This window comes from Mus caroli, chromosome 1, assembly GCF_900094665.2.
Source record: "Mus caroli chromosome 1, CAROLI_EIJ_v1.1, whole genome shotgun sequence".
Taxonomy (NCBI): domain Eukaryota; kingdom Metazoa; phylum Chordata; class Mammalia; order Rodentia; family Muridae; genus Mus; species Mus caroli.
The window spans coordinates 111810107-111827351 of record NC_034570.1 but is presented as its reverse complement, the minus strand read 5'-3'; the positions used below and the strand labels follow the sequence as shown (position 1 = coordinate 111827351).

General features: G+C 37.0%; 1 protein-coding gene across 2 annotated transcripts in view; it reads left to right on the top strand.

Annotated features, from left to right (window-relative positions):
* Positions 1 to 17245, top strand: part of Ptpn4 (protein tyrosine phosphatase non-receptor type 4) — a 179109-nt gene that overhangs the window by 37716 nt on the left and 124148 nt on the right. The window contains exon 3 of one of the 2 annotated variants that reach the window (XM_021161817.2): positions 14514 to 14621. In XM_021161817.2, the coding sequence (XP_021017476.1) occupies positions 14514 to 14621 (108 nt within the window). Of the gene's footprint in view, positions 1 to 14513; positions 14622 to 17245 lie in introns of those variants that run through there. The other variant, XM_029483458.1, reaches the window with a different exon arrangement.

The following is a 17245-nucleotide window of genomic DNA, read 5'->3' as shown; positions in this document are numbered from 1 at the left end:
AAAAAAAAAAAAAAAAAATCTTTTGGAGGTGTGCACTTAATCTTATTTTCAGTTAATATAAAATTTTAGTTTCTGTTTCAATTTATAGTCTGTATTTGTTTCAAAATATTATGGACAAATTTGCTGTTTAACATCTTGCATAATTTTTTCTTAAATGAATAAATTGTTATAATTAGTTGACCATAATATACTGTTACGCTGTTTCTCAATGTAGTATCATTGTACTAATTTTAGGTGCAGACATGCTTAACCACTAGTTCCAATAGAGATATTAAGATAAGAACTTTCATGCTAGAAAACATTCTTTGGTATCACCTCAGGTCATCAGAAAATTCAAATATCATGGAACAGTGTTTATGAGAAATGCCTGCTGATATGTAATATACTTATTCCTTTGGGTAATTGGATCCATGACATCCAAACGGAGAGAGTTGTTGTGCTCTTTTGTGTAGATGGTGTTCATTTTAACTTAGGCGAATAGCTTTCCAGTTATATACTTTGCCACCTCTGTGAGGTAGAAACAACTAGTTGGGGATTTGACAGTTCTGATCCTGAGTTTTTCATATTTATTTATTCCTCTTAAGTCTCAGAAATACATATTGTGGTCAGCTTGTGGTAGGGACACCTAGCACTCTCTTTTCACTGAGAACACTGAGTTTTCTTTGATGATGACCAAACAATGACTTGTGACATCATCTACTAGTCTTTCCTTTTCATATTGTGTGCTGTGCAGGGTCTAATTGTGTACATTGAGTTCTTCAGCCTTCCAAATGCTAAGATGATAGGTGTACTCTACCACACCTAGCTTCCTTAAAAAGCTGGAACTCAAGTGATGTGTTTATTATCACCAAAGCCTGCTTTTTCCCAACTGGTAGTCATCCTGTGAAAGCTATTCCTTTATCTTTTCTGGAGGGAAATTGACATAAGAAAGGTAATAAAAGTATAGGTATATCTTTCCTGGATCTTCTTTCTTGTTATTTCTCTGGTCTGGACATAGTGATTACACTGGACTTCATGGCACAGAATCTGGTTTCAGGTGGTGTACACTTTGAGAGACAGGGAGAAGGGGAGGGAGAATATTGTAACCATAGTGCCTTTTTCAAGCTAGCCTTAGGAGTTACTTAAGGTTACTTTCACCCTGTTGTGCTTGTTATGACTATCACTAAATCACACCCAAGAGTCAAGGAAAGGTCAGTAGACTTCTCTTGATAATAAGCTGCAGGATTCTGGAGGATCATGTGGGTTCAAAAATACTGCTGTGGACCAACTAGGAAAATGTGTTCCACTATGGCCCACTGTTAGAGGCATCCTTCTTGCTCCAACCTTATTACTCAGTGACCCCCATCTTCTTCCATTTTACCTTGTAGTTTTCTCCAGAGCTGCCCACTGCTTCTTTGTGTTACATGAATTGTTTATCTTTGTGTACTAATATTTAAAGTATATATGAATGTGTAAGATCTGTTATACATATTTTATTTATATGTAAGGATAAATGTGTGGTGATAGATATGTGTGTTTTTATTTGGAAAAGCTAAAAGACTAAACTGTTAGAATTTATTCGACATACATTGCTCGACATACAATTCATAGTTTCACAGGCTCCAATATTTACTTTTATCTTTTTAGCATTTTGAGACAGAATCTCACATACTAGCTCAAGCTACTCTGGAACTTAAAATATAGCCCAGGGTGATCATAAAATTCCTGTTAATCTCCCTGCCTCAGTTTCCTTCATGTTGATATTATAGGTACAAGACATTATAACAAGTATTTACAGAAAAAAGAAAAAAGATTGTGAATTGAAATTTCTTTTTCATGTTTCATTTTTACCTGGTTTATATTTTCTCTTAATTTCTTAAAGATGAAATTTTCTTAAAAGGGGGTTGTTACGACAAACTTGTTATGCTTACTGTCTGCTCTTGTAGCACTATTTCACCTAACAAATCTCCCATTTTCTCACAAAACTACATACATAATAACACATAGTATTTACATAACAATCTGTAGTCAGTAATAAATACGAACCAATAAATAGTAAGTAATAAATAATGTCAATTATGTCTAAGGAGTAACAAAGCAAGGACCTGTTCATTTTAAGCTTGTTTTGTTAACTATGTCCTTGACTAAACCTACAAATGTTTTTTTTGAAGGAAGATATTATATGGAAAGGGTATTTTTAAAAGTAATTAATGTGGTGCTTGAGGGACACCTCGACAGTTAAGAGTACTTGCTCCTTTTGCATATGACCCAAGTTAGGTTTCTAGCATCCTATATGGAGTCACAACTGTCTGATTCCAGTTTCATGGATGATGCCTCGTCTGACCTCTAAGATCCCACATACGCACACGTATACGTACGCACACACACACATATACACACACACTTTTTAAGGGAATTAATGTATCAAACTGAAGAAGAGTTAGAGTTATCACTTAATAAATACTCTTCAATTTATCACCCTAGCCAAGACTGTTTGCTACTTTCTTCTTGGTCTGTATTTTTTTTTTTAACACCAGAGTTTAGAAAATGTCCATGAGAACAAAGCCTATGTAGAGCTCCGTTCATCTGGTCATTTTTTCTCAAGGATTATAGGTTGTCTATTGACTGTTTAAACACACATGTACGTGTGTGTATATATACCACATATATTCAGCTTTTGTAGGTGATTGTAACAAGACAGTACTTCAATACCAGTTACTCTATTTAGCCAATGAAAGTTTAAAAAAGAATGTCTTGATTGCTTTAAAATATAAGATTATGTCATTGTATGATACTGGGTTTTTTTTTTTTACTTGAAACATTTACTATATTAATGTGTTCAGAGATCATTCTTTATTTGAACGAGACAGATAATTATGTGAATTAGAAGGACTTGTGTCTCATTGATACCTACCTACAGACATCTTATAAAATCAAGATGGTCTGAATTACACTAATTTGATAAAGATGTAAAATGATGCTTCATTTCCGAAGATAGAACTCAAGCAGCTGGGCCATTGATTAGTTTGATATTTTAGATTTCTACTAAGTAGTCATTTACCATATTTGAGACAACTTAATTCTAATTGAGCAAGGTTAGCTTGAAAAATATCTTTCATTGGCTGATCAATTGGTAATACTGAATTAGCTAACATTTTTGTGTTTTCTGTTTACAAAGCCATCATCTTAAAACATTTCATCAATGTTTATACTTTTTGTTTCTCTACCATAGTCAGAGTTTGTATGAGAAATTTATTGTGACATTCAGTAACTTGTGAGTTACCTATAGTCTTTGTGTCTATGAGTGATAGACACTTGGTTAAGACAGAATCTGTCACTGGGGCCTGGGTATAACTCTGAGCTTTGAGTGCCAGTGGTTCTCATTTCTTAGGGTTCACACCTCTGAGCTCTTGGTACTAGAAGCTCTCTGCATGTAGTGTTAACAGCTTTCCCAGCTTCTCTTGGTAAATCTAGCAGCTTTCCTAGCAGCTCTTTCTTTGCTCTGGACAACTCAATATAGCACTTCACTGCCCTCTGGCTGCTAGGTATTTTCTGGACCTTGGTGTTGGTTGCAGCAAGAGTTGTGAACAAAAACTGATTCTTTAGAGGATCAAGACCCTATAGTCTAAAGTTAGCTTTTCTTTCCTGTAAGTATAATCCACCCAGCAACTATTCTCTAGCTAATCATCCTATAGAAAAGTGCCCATATGCGGAAGATTGTCTGCTCTTGATATGTCTTAACTTCCAAAGGTTGAAACAATGCTGGAATTTGTTTTGTATATTTATATGCATTGTATGTACATACATTACTTTGAAAAATCTTTGTTCTAACATACATCACACACACAACATGTAAACCCCCTACATGCACACACGCACACAATTTTTACCTGGTAACTTCTTTCCTCCTCATTGGGAATTTGTTAGAGTAATATACATTCCTCTTAAATATTATTGATATTTTTCTTTGTTGTTGTTTTTTTTTTTTTAGTTTTTTGAAGTCCATATATCATTTCTAAAATTTTATTTTATTTTATGTGCGTGAGTGGTTTTGCCCGCATGTATGCTTGTGCACTGTACCTGGCAGCCTGATACAAAGTCGAACAGTCCTCTGGAGCCTGTGGGCAGAGGGGAGCGGGGTGTTGGTGGTGGTGGGGTTAGAGGTGGGACAGGCAGGAGGTGAGGCTGATTATAGGAAAAGTGGAAAAAAAGAAGTAAGGGACAAGTATGGGAGGGCCACTGGTGAATACCAGGCAGCAGCGAGTGTATTTCTCATAGCCTTCTTATACTACAGTACCATGGGAGGTAAAGCCTTAAGCTCACAGAAACAGTTTTGCTAAAATGTACACAAGACATTTGTTCCCGTTCTAAAAACCTCTCTGTTTCTTCCACTAAGGTCAATAGAATCTTCAGTTCCTAGCCTTGAGCCTCAGGTACACCTCCTCTTAGCATTCTATGCCTCAGCAGCTGGGAAATCTCCCAATAGGCCCTGACTTCTTGACTCTCCCTGGCAGACAGACTTTTTCTTTCCTTTTCCTTTGCTTGAGAGAAGCAGTAAAACAACTGCCGACAGTGTACCGCATGCATACCTGGTGCCCTTGGAAGCCAGGAGAGAGCATTGTATCCCCTTGGACTTGATTATGAGCTGCCATGCAGTTACTGGGAATGCAGGTCTTCTGGAAGCAGCCAGTGTTCTTAACTGCAGAGCCATCTTTCTAGCCTCCTAATTTTTTTTTTTAACATAGTAATTTGCTTAGTTTTCACAAAGGGAAGCAACAGCTGCTGTATATGAAGAGTTAGTAATAGTATTATAACTTTTTTTTTCTGAATGTGTAAACATTTCCTTTTGATTTGTTTATGATAAACATCAAAGCTGATAGTTTTAGCTGCTTCTTTGATAGTTTAGAAAAAAATTCCCATGTAAAAGGAGATCTGGAAGTAGACACTTTACATTGAATAAATACTTAACTTTAGCACAATGTTAGCTTACATCTTGGATTCAGTAATTTTTCTCTTTAACTTTTTTACTGATGCTTTGTGAATTTCACATCATGCACCCTGATCCTACATATTTCTGTCCCTCCATCTGTACCCTTGACCCTTGTAAACCCTTTCCCCAAAGAAAACAAACAAACCAACTAAAAATCTCACTGTAGAAGCTGTGGTGTGTCACTGTTTGTCTCATAGTATACCCTGTTGCTCAAACAGCTTTACTGTAAGTGTTCATTGCAATGAGTCATTGGTCTGGTTTGAGACAGTTAATTGCTTCTGCTGTGATGTCAATAGTGGATCTTCTCTGGGATTCCTTTTGGATATCCTGTGTCATGGAGATCCTGCAGCTTTGGTTCTGCAGGGTTGTCCCTTTCACATGCTCTAGCAGTTCATAAATGGGGTAGATGTTGGGGTGGGCCAACTCAAAGACCTGGATCTGGTCCTGGGTGGTAGCTGAGTCAGTCTGTCCCTTAGGCCAGCTCATCTACACCCATGCCACCAGGGACAGCTCTGCAGTGCTGCGCAGGGAAGGTGCAGCCAGGTCCAAGTACTGCAGCTGGTAAGGGGCAGGGCCAGGTTTGCTCAGGCCTCAGACATCAACATGACCCTAGGTGGCAGACCAGACTAGGGACTTCCACATAGCCTTTTGTGGTAACATAAGATACTGACATCAACATAGACCCCTGCTGCTGGAAGGCCACAGAGCCAGACATAGCCCTCAGTGCAATATGGGCCAGGATATCGCCATGGCCTTAGATGGCAGTGCAGGCTACTCACATCAGGCTGTTCTTCACCATCTCTGCATCTCCATTTTCGCTTCTCTTCATAGTGCACAAACTTCTCAGCTTCTCTTTCTCTCCCATCTTTCCCCTCACATAAACTGTTCATCATAGTGGCACCTGCTTGTGACTTGTCAGCAATGACATCTTCTTTTGAAAGATAGGATGATTGTCTGTCCAACTCAAAGATTACAAGGAAAATAAATCCTTGGCCAAAGTTAAACAGAGCACAGAAAAACTGTAATTCAGCATAGGGTTGTCCAGTTTCATGGTTGAACAGCCACTTGGTAGGCCAGTGATGAGAAGCAAATGCAGCAGGACATGGAGTCTGTTGGGAGTCTGCGTTCTGAAGATACTGCTCTTCTTCTGGGCTAGGACGCAACTCTGAGGATAACAGCCACTCACACAGTCGTCAGTTTTCTCAAAGGATGAAAGCACAGGCTCATTGACACCTGAGTTTGCTACTGGACCTATTGACGGACAGGGTAACTCACCATTTTCCAAGGAGCAAGAACCACAACTGCCTCTGAGTTTCCAGTTCCATCTTCTTTGTTAGCACCCAAGGCTTTTCTTCTACTCTCATCTCTACACCACCTTCTTACTCACTACTTTCTCTCCTATCATACCAACACTTAATTGCTTGTTTCTGCTACCTCCGTCTCATCCAATATATTTTCCTTTTATAGTGCTAGGAATCAAACCCTAGGTCTCATTCATGCTAACGAAGCACTCAGCCACTGAGCAGCACTACCACGATGCTATCATCGTGTCACTTAAAAATCTTTTTTATTTTTAGATTTTTAGATTTTATTTTATGTGGATGAGTGTTTTGCTCTGTATGTATATTTTTTCAAATGCATGCTTGTTGCCTGTGGAGTTCAGAAGTGGTCATTGCAGATACTCTGCAAGAGCAACAACTCTTCTTAACTACTGAATCACTCTCTAGCTCCAGGCCACTTATTTTTATTATTGTGTAATTCTTTTATTTCATTTTATTTTGAGGCAGGGTCTTGTTGTGTAGCCCTGACTCACTTGAAATTCACTGTATACCAGACTAGCCTTGAATTTGGTTTTCTGTAATGGTTACTTTTCACTGTCAACTTAGCACAATCCAGAGTCACCTTGAGAAGATAGTCTTGAGATCGTCTAGTTTAGGTTGATTTTTGTCCATGTTTGTGGTGGATTTTCTTAATTGCATTAAAATTGAGGTAGGAAAACTTAGCTTGAATGTGAATGACACTATTTTATGAATTAGGCAAAAAGAGGGGAGGGTGTGTGTGTGTGTGCTCTCTTTACTGTGGATATACTATGACTAGATGCTTCAAGTTCCTGCTGTCTTAACTTTTTCACAGTGATGGACTCTAGTCAGGAAATTTGAGCTAAAAAAGGCCCCTTTTCCTTAAGTTCAGGATGTTTTATCATGGCCACAGAAAGGCAAGTAGGATACAGTCTTGCCTCTGTCTCTGTCTCTTGAGTGCTGGGAGTACCGGCAACACCACCATGCCTGTATGATACTACTTGTCATTAGTATAAGACAACTTATATTCTTTTTAATTATATTTTGTGTGAAAAGTCTACTAGTTTTGCAAAAATTCTAGGATACCTACTTAGATCTGGTCCTGGATTATATGATATCTAGTTATCAGATGGGTAGTTTAAATATATACCCATATCAAAATTAAAACTAAGAATTCTGAACAATTACTATATAGTAAGCAGTGTAGTATAGAGAGGCAACATAGTATAATAAAAATTTGGGGCTGAGGACATAGGTCAATGATGGAGTCAATACTTGAGGTGGTAGGTTTAATCCTCAGCACTGGAAAAATATTATTAATATTTTTGTGGTTATCCCAACGTGGAATATGAAGAAGGATTTTCAGTTCAAGGACTACAATGAGTATATAAAGGTCCAGTATAACATTGGCTACCAAACAAACAAACAAAACAAAACAGTACATGAGCCCCAGCACCTTTGCCTATTAAGCTATCTCAATGGCACCAATCTTTGAAAAAGGCTCAGTTTATGCTCTGTTTGTTTCCACTTAGAGTTTTATGAATGCGTTTTAAAAAATAAGTTGTAAAAAACATTGCCATGGGGTGTGTGCATGTGTGTGCTGTGTGCGTGTGTATGTATGTACATGAAGGCCAGAGGTAAATCTTGGGTACCTTCCTCAATCACTTTATGTTTCATATTTTGAAACCTTATCAAAATCACTATTTTTTGAGGTTTGTCTATTATGAAGAACTATTCCTGGAAGTATTTCTTTATCCAGAAAGGTGATCCAAGTCTATCCTCTGATAATGACTGAAGGATTTTGGTCTTTTAATGGCTATTATAATGTGCCATTGGGCCAAACATGGAGGAAACTCTCCCCTGTATCCTGTTGGTCTTCAGAAGAGCATCTTTATAAATAGGTACCTCAGGCACCATCAAGGTTAAATGATTACTTTTTTTTTTTTCTTTTTGCTTTTTGAGACAGGGTTTCTCTGTGTAGCCCTGGGTGTCCTGGAACTTACTCTGTAGACCAGGCTGGCCTCGAAATTCTCCTGCCTCTGCCTCTCAAGTGCTGGGATTAAAGGCGTGCACCACCACGCCCGGCTAAATGATTACATTTTAAAATGCAGAATCCTTTTAGTTTTCATTGAAGATATATACATTCATATATGTGAACTGTATATGCATAATGGATCAGATTATAGTTACTATAAAGAGTCCCAGCTTAGCTGTGGACTTTTTCTTTTCAGTATATTAACCCTTACTTACACTCACTCAGTCCTAGGTTCTATACAATACAGCTAGGGTACTGTTGAAGTAATAGTTCACGTAGTTTAGGGTCATGAAACTGCTTTCTGAAGACGGTAAGTAGCTCTCTGTCTAAGTCTACAGAGCTGCTGCTCAGTCTTATCTACAGCCAGGTCTCAAACATCTCTCTTCCTTCTTAGCCTACCAACAAGGATCTTTGTTTACTAAGGCAGTTAATTGTTCTTAAAACTCTAGCAACAAAATGCAGTACATTGTTAAGGAATGATCTTTATTTGTAAGATTGCAATTTACCCTAAGGTATCTGTAGTTGTATGTATTATCCCTTGAGCTATAGCTATTATTCAAATGCCTTGTTCTTTTATTGGTCCTTATGTGAAACAAGGGAAATTGAAGGGCTAGCAATATTAACAGAGCGACTAAAACCACACATAAACTTTGGAATTGTTGCAGTATACTATTTTTTATCATTCACTGACTCAACTAATCAAATATTAATTAACTGCCTTTTAAAAACATTCTACTAAGAATTGTTAGTACATGGCAAGTTTCTCTCTCAGCTGTTTTCTTTTTGTTCTCATCCTCGCAATTTTATCTGCTCTATTTATCATCCTTTCAGTGACAGACTGTAAAGAATATGACCATTCTGCACATTGCCTGGTCTTTCTTACAGGCTTTCCTTTGAAAGGTGGGTAGAAACCTCTGTGACCTTGAAATTTTTATAATCTGCATGCCCACTAAAACATTAATCTGCACAACTGCAAAAACATTATGTGGACAAAGCCCAGGTTTTGCTGCCAGCATGAGTCGGAGCTGGACCATGGTTGAAGTAGCCTCCTTGTGCCTAATACTACTGGATTCATAAAAAATGCTTCTGTGGGTGGTCTTGTGCAAGCAAGGTGTTAGGTTGCACTCTATACTCAAGAAAAAAATCTTTCCCAATGAGCTTATACTTTAAAATTCTTGGCCCTGGCATGGGTTGTAGTCTTACTGGTATCTAAGGTATCATCAAGGAATCTTTCCTGTTTTCTTGGTACAAAAACTTGGCTTTTTAAATGACTCCTAATTTCTTTAACAAATGCAGCCTATTGTCAGCAATTTTAAGTGCCAGACTACATAATTTTCTGGCCAAACTATGTATTTTTTCCCAATCTTCCTGTTTTGTTCTGTCTTGTTTGCTTTAAAAACAAACAAACAAACAAACAAAAAACCCGCTAACAATGACTGTACTATTCACTGACCATTCATAGCTTGAGTGCTGGATTTCTTCTATCAGACTAATTAATACATTGCCTTTAAATTCTGCTTCTCTCAGTGTCTTAGGGCACAGACAAGATGCTAGTTTTTTTTGCCACACTATACCATGGAATGTCCTTTAGTCATACAGTCTTCATTCTCATCCAAAATCTCACGAACCTGGGCTTCATTGTCTATATTCCTGTTAGCCTTCTCCTACCTTTAAGTCCCCTTTATATCATGTGTTGGTCTATGTAGCTCTTACCATCACAGTTTCCCATAGTTCTTAAGTGAATCCTACATGCTTTAAAACCCTATTGTTAGGCAGTCACAGTATCTATCTCATGTCTTGACTTCCACTTTTCTATTAGCTTTTCGTTGCTGTTATACCCAAATAGTGAAACAACTTATTGTGATTTCATGGTCTTTTGGATGTGTTAGGCAGAACATCATATGGGATCTGTAGTAGAATAAAGCTGCTTTCTTTGTGGAAGCCAAGAAGCAGAAAGACAAGAAGGATCCAGGGCAAGATGCAGCCCTTAGTCTCCTTACTTATTCTACCCTGTTGTCTTAGTCAGGGTTTCTATTCCTGCACAAAACATCATGACCAAGAAGCAAGTTGGGGGAGGAAAGGGTTTATTTAGCTTACACTTCCATACTGCTGTTCATCACCAAGGGAAGTCAGGACTGGAACTCAAGCAGGTCAGAAAGCAGGAGCTATTGCAGAGGCCATGGAGGGGTTAATTACTGGCTTGCTTCCACTGGCTTGCTCAGCTTGCTTTCTTATAGAACCCAAGACTACCACCAGCCCAGAGATGGCACCACCCACAAGGGGCCTTTCCCCCTTGATCACTAATTGAGAAAATGCCTTACAGCAGGATCTCATGGAGGCATTTCCCCAACTGAAGCTCCTTTTTCTGTGATAACTCCAGTCTGTCCAAGTTGACACATAAAGCCAGTCAGTACACCTGTCATGTTTCCAGTCTTTCCCCAAATAGTATCTCCAACTGAGGATCATCTCTTCAACATATGAGCCTGTGAGGATATTTTATATCTAAACCATAAAATATGCACACATATTTTCCTTCTCTTGCTCTGGATGCCTTTGTGACCTGTACACTGCCAGCAAAAAGGCTGTTGGTATATGTGGTCCCTTTGCTTTGTACTTTCGGGGCCATTAGTCAAAATAAAGGTCTTTTGGTTTTAACTTACCTGCTCTTTTATTGTGGTGTTTACAACAGAAAGTTAATGAAGCAAGGGATGAACTGATTATTTCTTTTTTCATTTGCATTTTTAAAATAATGAACCCCACTTGTTCAGTGTGGCCACATTAGCAAGAGGGACAAAGAGGTCCAGTGAACCCCTCAAATCTGGCTTCCTCTTTCAAAGAGTATTTTTATTTAATATGTTTGAGTGTTTGGCCTATATGTATTTATATGCAGCATGACCATGTAGTGCCTATGAAGGCCAGAAAGAGAGCATCCCCTGGAACTGAAGTTACAGGTGGTTGTGAACCATCATGTGGGTATGTCTAAACCCAGGTCCTGTGCAAGAGCAGCCAGTGAATGCTCTTAATTGCTGAATCATCTCACTGGTCTCTCACTTGTGTCTTTAAAGTCTTCCACACTTTTTTCAAAGGTCATTGTTTTTGAAACTGAACTTCTCTCCTGGACTGAAGTGTTTCTAATATTGTTCCTTTTAAGTCAACAAGTAGCACCATCAGGAATCCATTCGCTAACTCAGACATACAAATGTGATACTCTCTCTCCTTTTTTATTATTTAAAGATTTATGTATTATGTATGCAGTGGCCTGCCTGTATGTATGCCTGCAGGCCAGAAGAGGGCATCAGATCTCATTTCATGTGGTTGTGAGCCACTATGTGTTTGCTTGGAATTGAACTTAGGACCTCTGGATAAGCAGACAGTGCTCTTAACCTCTGAGCCATCTCTCCAGCTCCAAATGTGACATTCTTGATGTGTCTTTTTTTTTCTCACCTATAGTCAGTTCCCTTTTTGCTAATCTACTATTTTGGAATTGGTCCATATGACTTTGCCATCTTTGATACTCGAATTTTTGTCACCAAAATACTAACTAGTTATACAGTTTCTCTTAATTGAACTTTTTGTTTTTTAGATTTATTTATTTTTTGTTTTATGTGTATGTTTTGCTGCATATATGTCTGTGCACCATGTACATACCTGGTGCCCATAGAGGCTAGAAGAGGGGCTCTGATCCTTTGGAACTAGAGTTATGAATGGGTGTGAGTCACCATTTGAGTTTTAGAAACTGAACTCAGGTCCATTGCAAAAGCAACAAAGACATTTAGCCATCTTTCCAGTTCTTTCGGTCTTTATTATCAACATCTCCATTTCACCACACAAAGCCATATGACTGCTTTTGTTTCAAATTTTAAAAACTTTAATGAGTTTTAATCAGTTTATTATTTGCATTTATACTGGAGGTATAGCAGGAAATGAGTATATTCCATCATGTTCAAAAGAAAAGAATGCATTAAACTAACCTCCTTAGCAGCTTCTTTTAAAATTAATTCATTTTGTTTTATGTGTGTACATGTTTTGACAGCATGTATGTCTGTGGGCACTTATGTGCCTGCTGTCCAGGAAGGTGGGAAGAGAGCATCAAATCCTCTTGAACTAGAGTTACAGATGGCTGTGAGCCACTATATGGGTGCTGGAATGGAACCTGGGTCCTCTGTAATAGCAACAGATTCTCTTAACCCCTGACCCATCTTTCCAGCCCCACCGTAGCAGCTTTTAAGAAGTAATGCTTCTTAAGTAAAGTAAAAGTGAAGTCTTTTCCCTGGACCAATTCAACCTGAATGGGGAAAGGGTTGAGAAGATCACAGCAGTACTTAATGTTCTTTTAGTACTGGTAACCAAAAGGGCACCAACACTATTTGAAGCACATACTTCCCTCCATTGGTTGTCAGTCTTGACACAATTTTGGCCAGTAAGACATGATATGTAGTGTTTTGTGTGGTAACTTTACAAGTATGTTTGTTCTCATGAACATTATCAGATATGGGATCTGCACTGGAATGCAGACGAGGCAGAAGGGAGGGAACCTAGTTCTTGATTGTTTCTCAGTGGCTGATTTAGCTCTACATTTATACTTTATATTATGAAAAAGAATATGTCCTCAACTCTGAGATTTGTTCTGTCTTTATTTGGAATCTTTTCTGACTATAGCCCATGAGGGGAAATTTTAGTGGTAAAATACACCACTATTGTGTTTTCTAGTGAACATACTTGATGTGTTTAAGCTATTTTTCCTTCAATATTGGATTTTATATTGCTGTTAAAGTATCTGAAGTAGTTGATATAGTTATTATTTTTGCTTAATACTTACAAATTTAGGCTGGGGAGATGGCTCAGTTGGGTATAAAGAATACAAGTGTGAAGATCTAAAATTAGATCCTCTGTACTCATATAAAAAGGTAGCACAGCAAGCAGCACTTGTCTCTAACTTCATCCTGGGGTATGGAAAAAAGAGGATCCTAGGAACGTGGTGTTCATCCAGTTTATCGTAAATGGTGAGCTGGGCTGTTCAAAAATAAGAGAGGGGGCAGGCAAGATGGCTCAATGGGTAGAAGTATTTGCCAACAATCTTGACCTGAGTTCAATCACTGGAATTTGCATGGTGTAAGGAGAGAATTGACTCCTGAAAGTTGAACTCAAGCCCCCACATATGTGCTGTGGCATTTACATGTGCACTTGTGTAGACACAAGTAGACAAATATAAAAGTAATGTAAAAATTATGGAGCACAGTAGAGGAGATATTTGACATCAACCTGACATCCCCATGTACACATAGATGAATATTTCTGTATGCACACACAATTTCCTTACTGTTTCCCAATAATATGTATCATTTTGCAGTTTTGTAATTTAATAAATATTTTTATCTTACTCATTGGATTTCATTTTTTGTTATCTACTCATGATGTCACTGCGATACCTTAATTTAATTTCTATTATTATTGATGAACTAGTTAATTATTTATTAGTTTTACTCATTATTTAGTAAATTATTCAATCATGTCGGGCAAAATTTAGTAGCTGTGGAACATGGGAATAATAATATCTACATTATTGAATTGGTAAGGTTAAAGTGAGACATTTTCTAATATTCTATAATTATAAAGTTATATTCTGAAAAATCAAAGGCCTTCCTCAATTATCTGTGAAGTTTTTTCCCATTTTCTGCTTTTTAGCACTTTGACACAAAACTGTATTTAAACTGTATTCAACTTTCTAATCAAATTTTAACAAAGAATAAAAGGCATAGAGAGATAGCATTGACTTATATACATATGTACATATACATGTTATTGTGGCAACAATATAAAATAACAAAAATACCAGGATAATAGTCTATAGAATACATTTTCAATCAAAAACTTCTTATCTTTCATATTTATTATTTCCTCTATGAAGTGTTTTCTTTAAAAAGTATTATGTCACGTGAGAAGCTTTACTGTCAACCAAGTCATTGATATAAATACAGTGGCCATTGTAGTATTAAACAAAAAGACAAAAATGTATGCAAGATTAAAAAGCATAAAGTACCAGGTATGGTGGTACACAACTTTAATCCTAGCACTCAGGAGGCAGAGACCTGTGGATCTTTGTGAGTTTAAGACCAGCTAGGGCTACTTAGTGAGATCCTGTCTCAAAAAGGAAAAAAAAAATCATAAGACATAGCCCATTGAAGATGCTTTCATATTATTTCTCTTCCAGAAACATGATCAGGGGCAAGTTCTGTTGGATATAGTCTTCAAGCATCTTGATTTGACTGAGCGAGACTATTTTGGTTTACAGTTGGCTGACGATTCCACAGATAACCCAGTAAGTTTAAGCAGTTACCTTTCATTTCTTGTAGTTTTTCTTTGTGTCCATTATATAAAGCCCTTTTTTATTTAATGAGTTTTAGTATTTTTAATTGAATAATTAGACTCAATTTTTTTGTTGTTGTTGTTTTGCCTGTTATACTTTCTTTGGGATTTTAGGGTATGTGAGTCCACTCCTGTTATTTATAGCTATAAGTCAACCTTTAAGTGTAGTACTAGTTTCATTGTATCTCAGACACCTAAAAGTAAGACTAAGGCCCATTGCTCTAAAGAGAGAATACCAAACATGAAGTGGTTCTCACCTGTGGGTAGTGACCCCCATAGGAAACTTCTATTTCCCAAAATATATACATTACAATTATAACAGTAGCAAAATTACAGTTAATGAAGTAGCAATGAGAATAATTTTATGGTTTGGGGTCACAACCTGTATTTAAGGGTCTGAGCATTGGGAAGGTTGAGAACCATGACTTTATATAGGTCTATATAAATGAAATTGGGGTGGGCTTGGTGTGGATATTCTAGGAAAATTCTTAATTTGTTAGTGGAAATTGTCAAAGAATATTTTGTATTCTTTGAATATATTTATAATTTGAATTATGTTATTTGAATAACTTAGAAGAATATTTTATAAAGATTCTTTTCACATGAGAAATTCCATTTCAGAGTTGCACAAATTGCCAGTTTTAAGCTCCTTGGTTTCCACCAACCCTTTAGTGCTCCCATTCATGGTTCTTCTTAGAAGTATGAGGTCAGAGAAATAGAAAAAAAAGATAGGGTCAATCATAGATATGTTTACTTTGACAATAAAGCATTATACACTGCCCTGAAGAAATACATTTAATGAACCTAGATGAAGGATATGCTAATACATCTTAGCTGCATTCTTTGCAATTTTATGTGGTTAGACTGTGATAGAATTAACAAAAACATGCTATCATATTGATTAGTGTAACAAAATTCTGTTTTTGTTTTTTTATTTTCTCTTGTTTCGAACACAAAGTGTTGCTTCAATAGCCCACAGTGGCCTCATACTGGGTTCTCAGCCTATCAGTGTTGAGAGTATAGGTGTGCTACCACACCTGCTCAAGAGGAGTGTATTTTGAAAGAAAGATTTTGTACTGTTTAGAGAAATTGTAAATTGAAGACGGGTTTTCTGAATCAGTGTTTTAATATTCTATTTATTGTTTTGGAGGGTTGGCTCAGTTAGCTTCCTCCTCTTGCAGAAGACTTATGTTTATTTTCTAGCACCCATATGACAGCTCACAAGCCCCTGCAAGTCTAGTTCTATGGGATTTAATGGCCTCTTCAGGCCTCTGTGGGCTCCAACACACATGGTATATATAGACTCATGTGGGCAAACATGCATAAATTAAATAAATTACAAGTTCCATTTATAAGGCTGGTTATATCCATTTATATAGATGGTTAAGAGAATGGTTAAGAGAAATTTAAGTTCTCTTAAAAGAGGCGTTAGAAAAATTTCAGTGTAACACTCATATTTAAACACTTTAAGTCATTATTTGAATCCAAGGAGGTAAGTCCTGAGTTACCTTTGACATTAATAAAACTAAAAACTTGGTCCTCCTAATTCCCTGTGCTCATTTTTTTTAAAAAAACAGAACTGTTATTTATACCACAGAACTTTATATTTAAATGTATAGAAAGACCTATCTAAATTTAAGGATGAGTTTTAGGAGTTCGTTTCTTATAGTGTCTCACTATTAATTGGTGTATGTGTGTGCATGTGTTGCATGTATATGAATGTATGGGTGTGAAAGACAGAACAGGAAGTGGGATGTCTTCCTCTATCATTCTCTACCTTGTTTTAAGATAGGATTTCTCACTGAACTGGAAGCTTATTGTTTTGGTGAGGGTGTTTTACCAGCAAGCTTTCCCATCTACCTGTCTCTATCCTCTAATGCCTGGGATTATAGGCAGAAACAGCCTAGCCTAGTTTTTCTGTGGGTGCTAAGGGTTCAGACTCAGGTCTTCGTGCTTGCACAGTAAGCATTCTTACCCATTCAGCCATCTCTCTAGCCCTCCGATTGTCACAGTGAAATTAGCTTAAGGCCTTTAAGGATAATTAATAGATTAAAATAAAGGGTGTTCATTCTTTAAAGAAAAAGGATAGGAGTAATATTTATGAAGCATTTATTGTAGATCTATTAATTAACTGTTTAGCATTTCATTCTTACTATGAATAAAAGTATTAAGTGTTTAAATGAAAAATAAATGCTTATAAAAGTAGTAAAAATTTCATGAAAAATTGATTAGTTAACCAAGAAAGGAAGTTAACTCCCTTCTATCTAAAAAATCCTATGCTTTCTTTTCAATTGAAGTTTCCTCAAGAGATAATAGGCCTAGTGGATGGCACAGGAGCTAAAAGCATTTGGCATGTAAGCCTGCTGAACAGTTTTATTCTTGAAACCTCTGTAAAAAATAGAGAGAACTGATTCAACAGTACTGCCTTCTGACCTCCAAATGCATGCTGTGGTGTGCACTCACCCCATACACAGTAAAAGAGAAAAATGATGATAAGCATAAAATGAGATTATCATCGCTGATCAAAAGAAATATTCTAAAAATTCCCATCTGATTGAAGGTTTTTTTTTTTTTTTT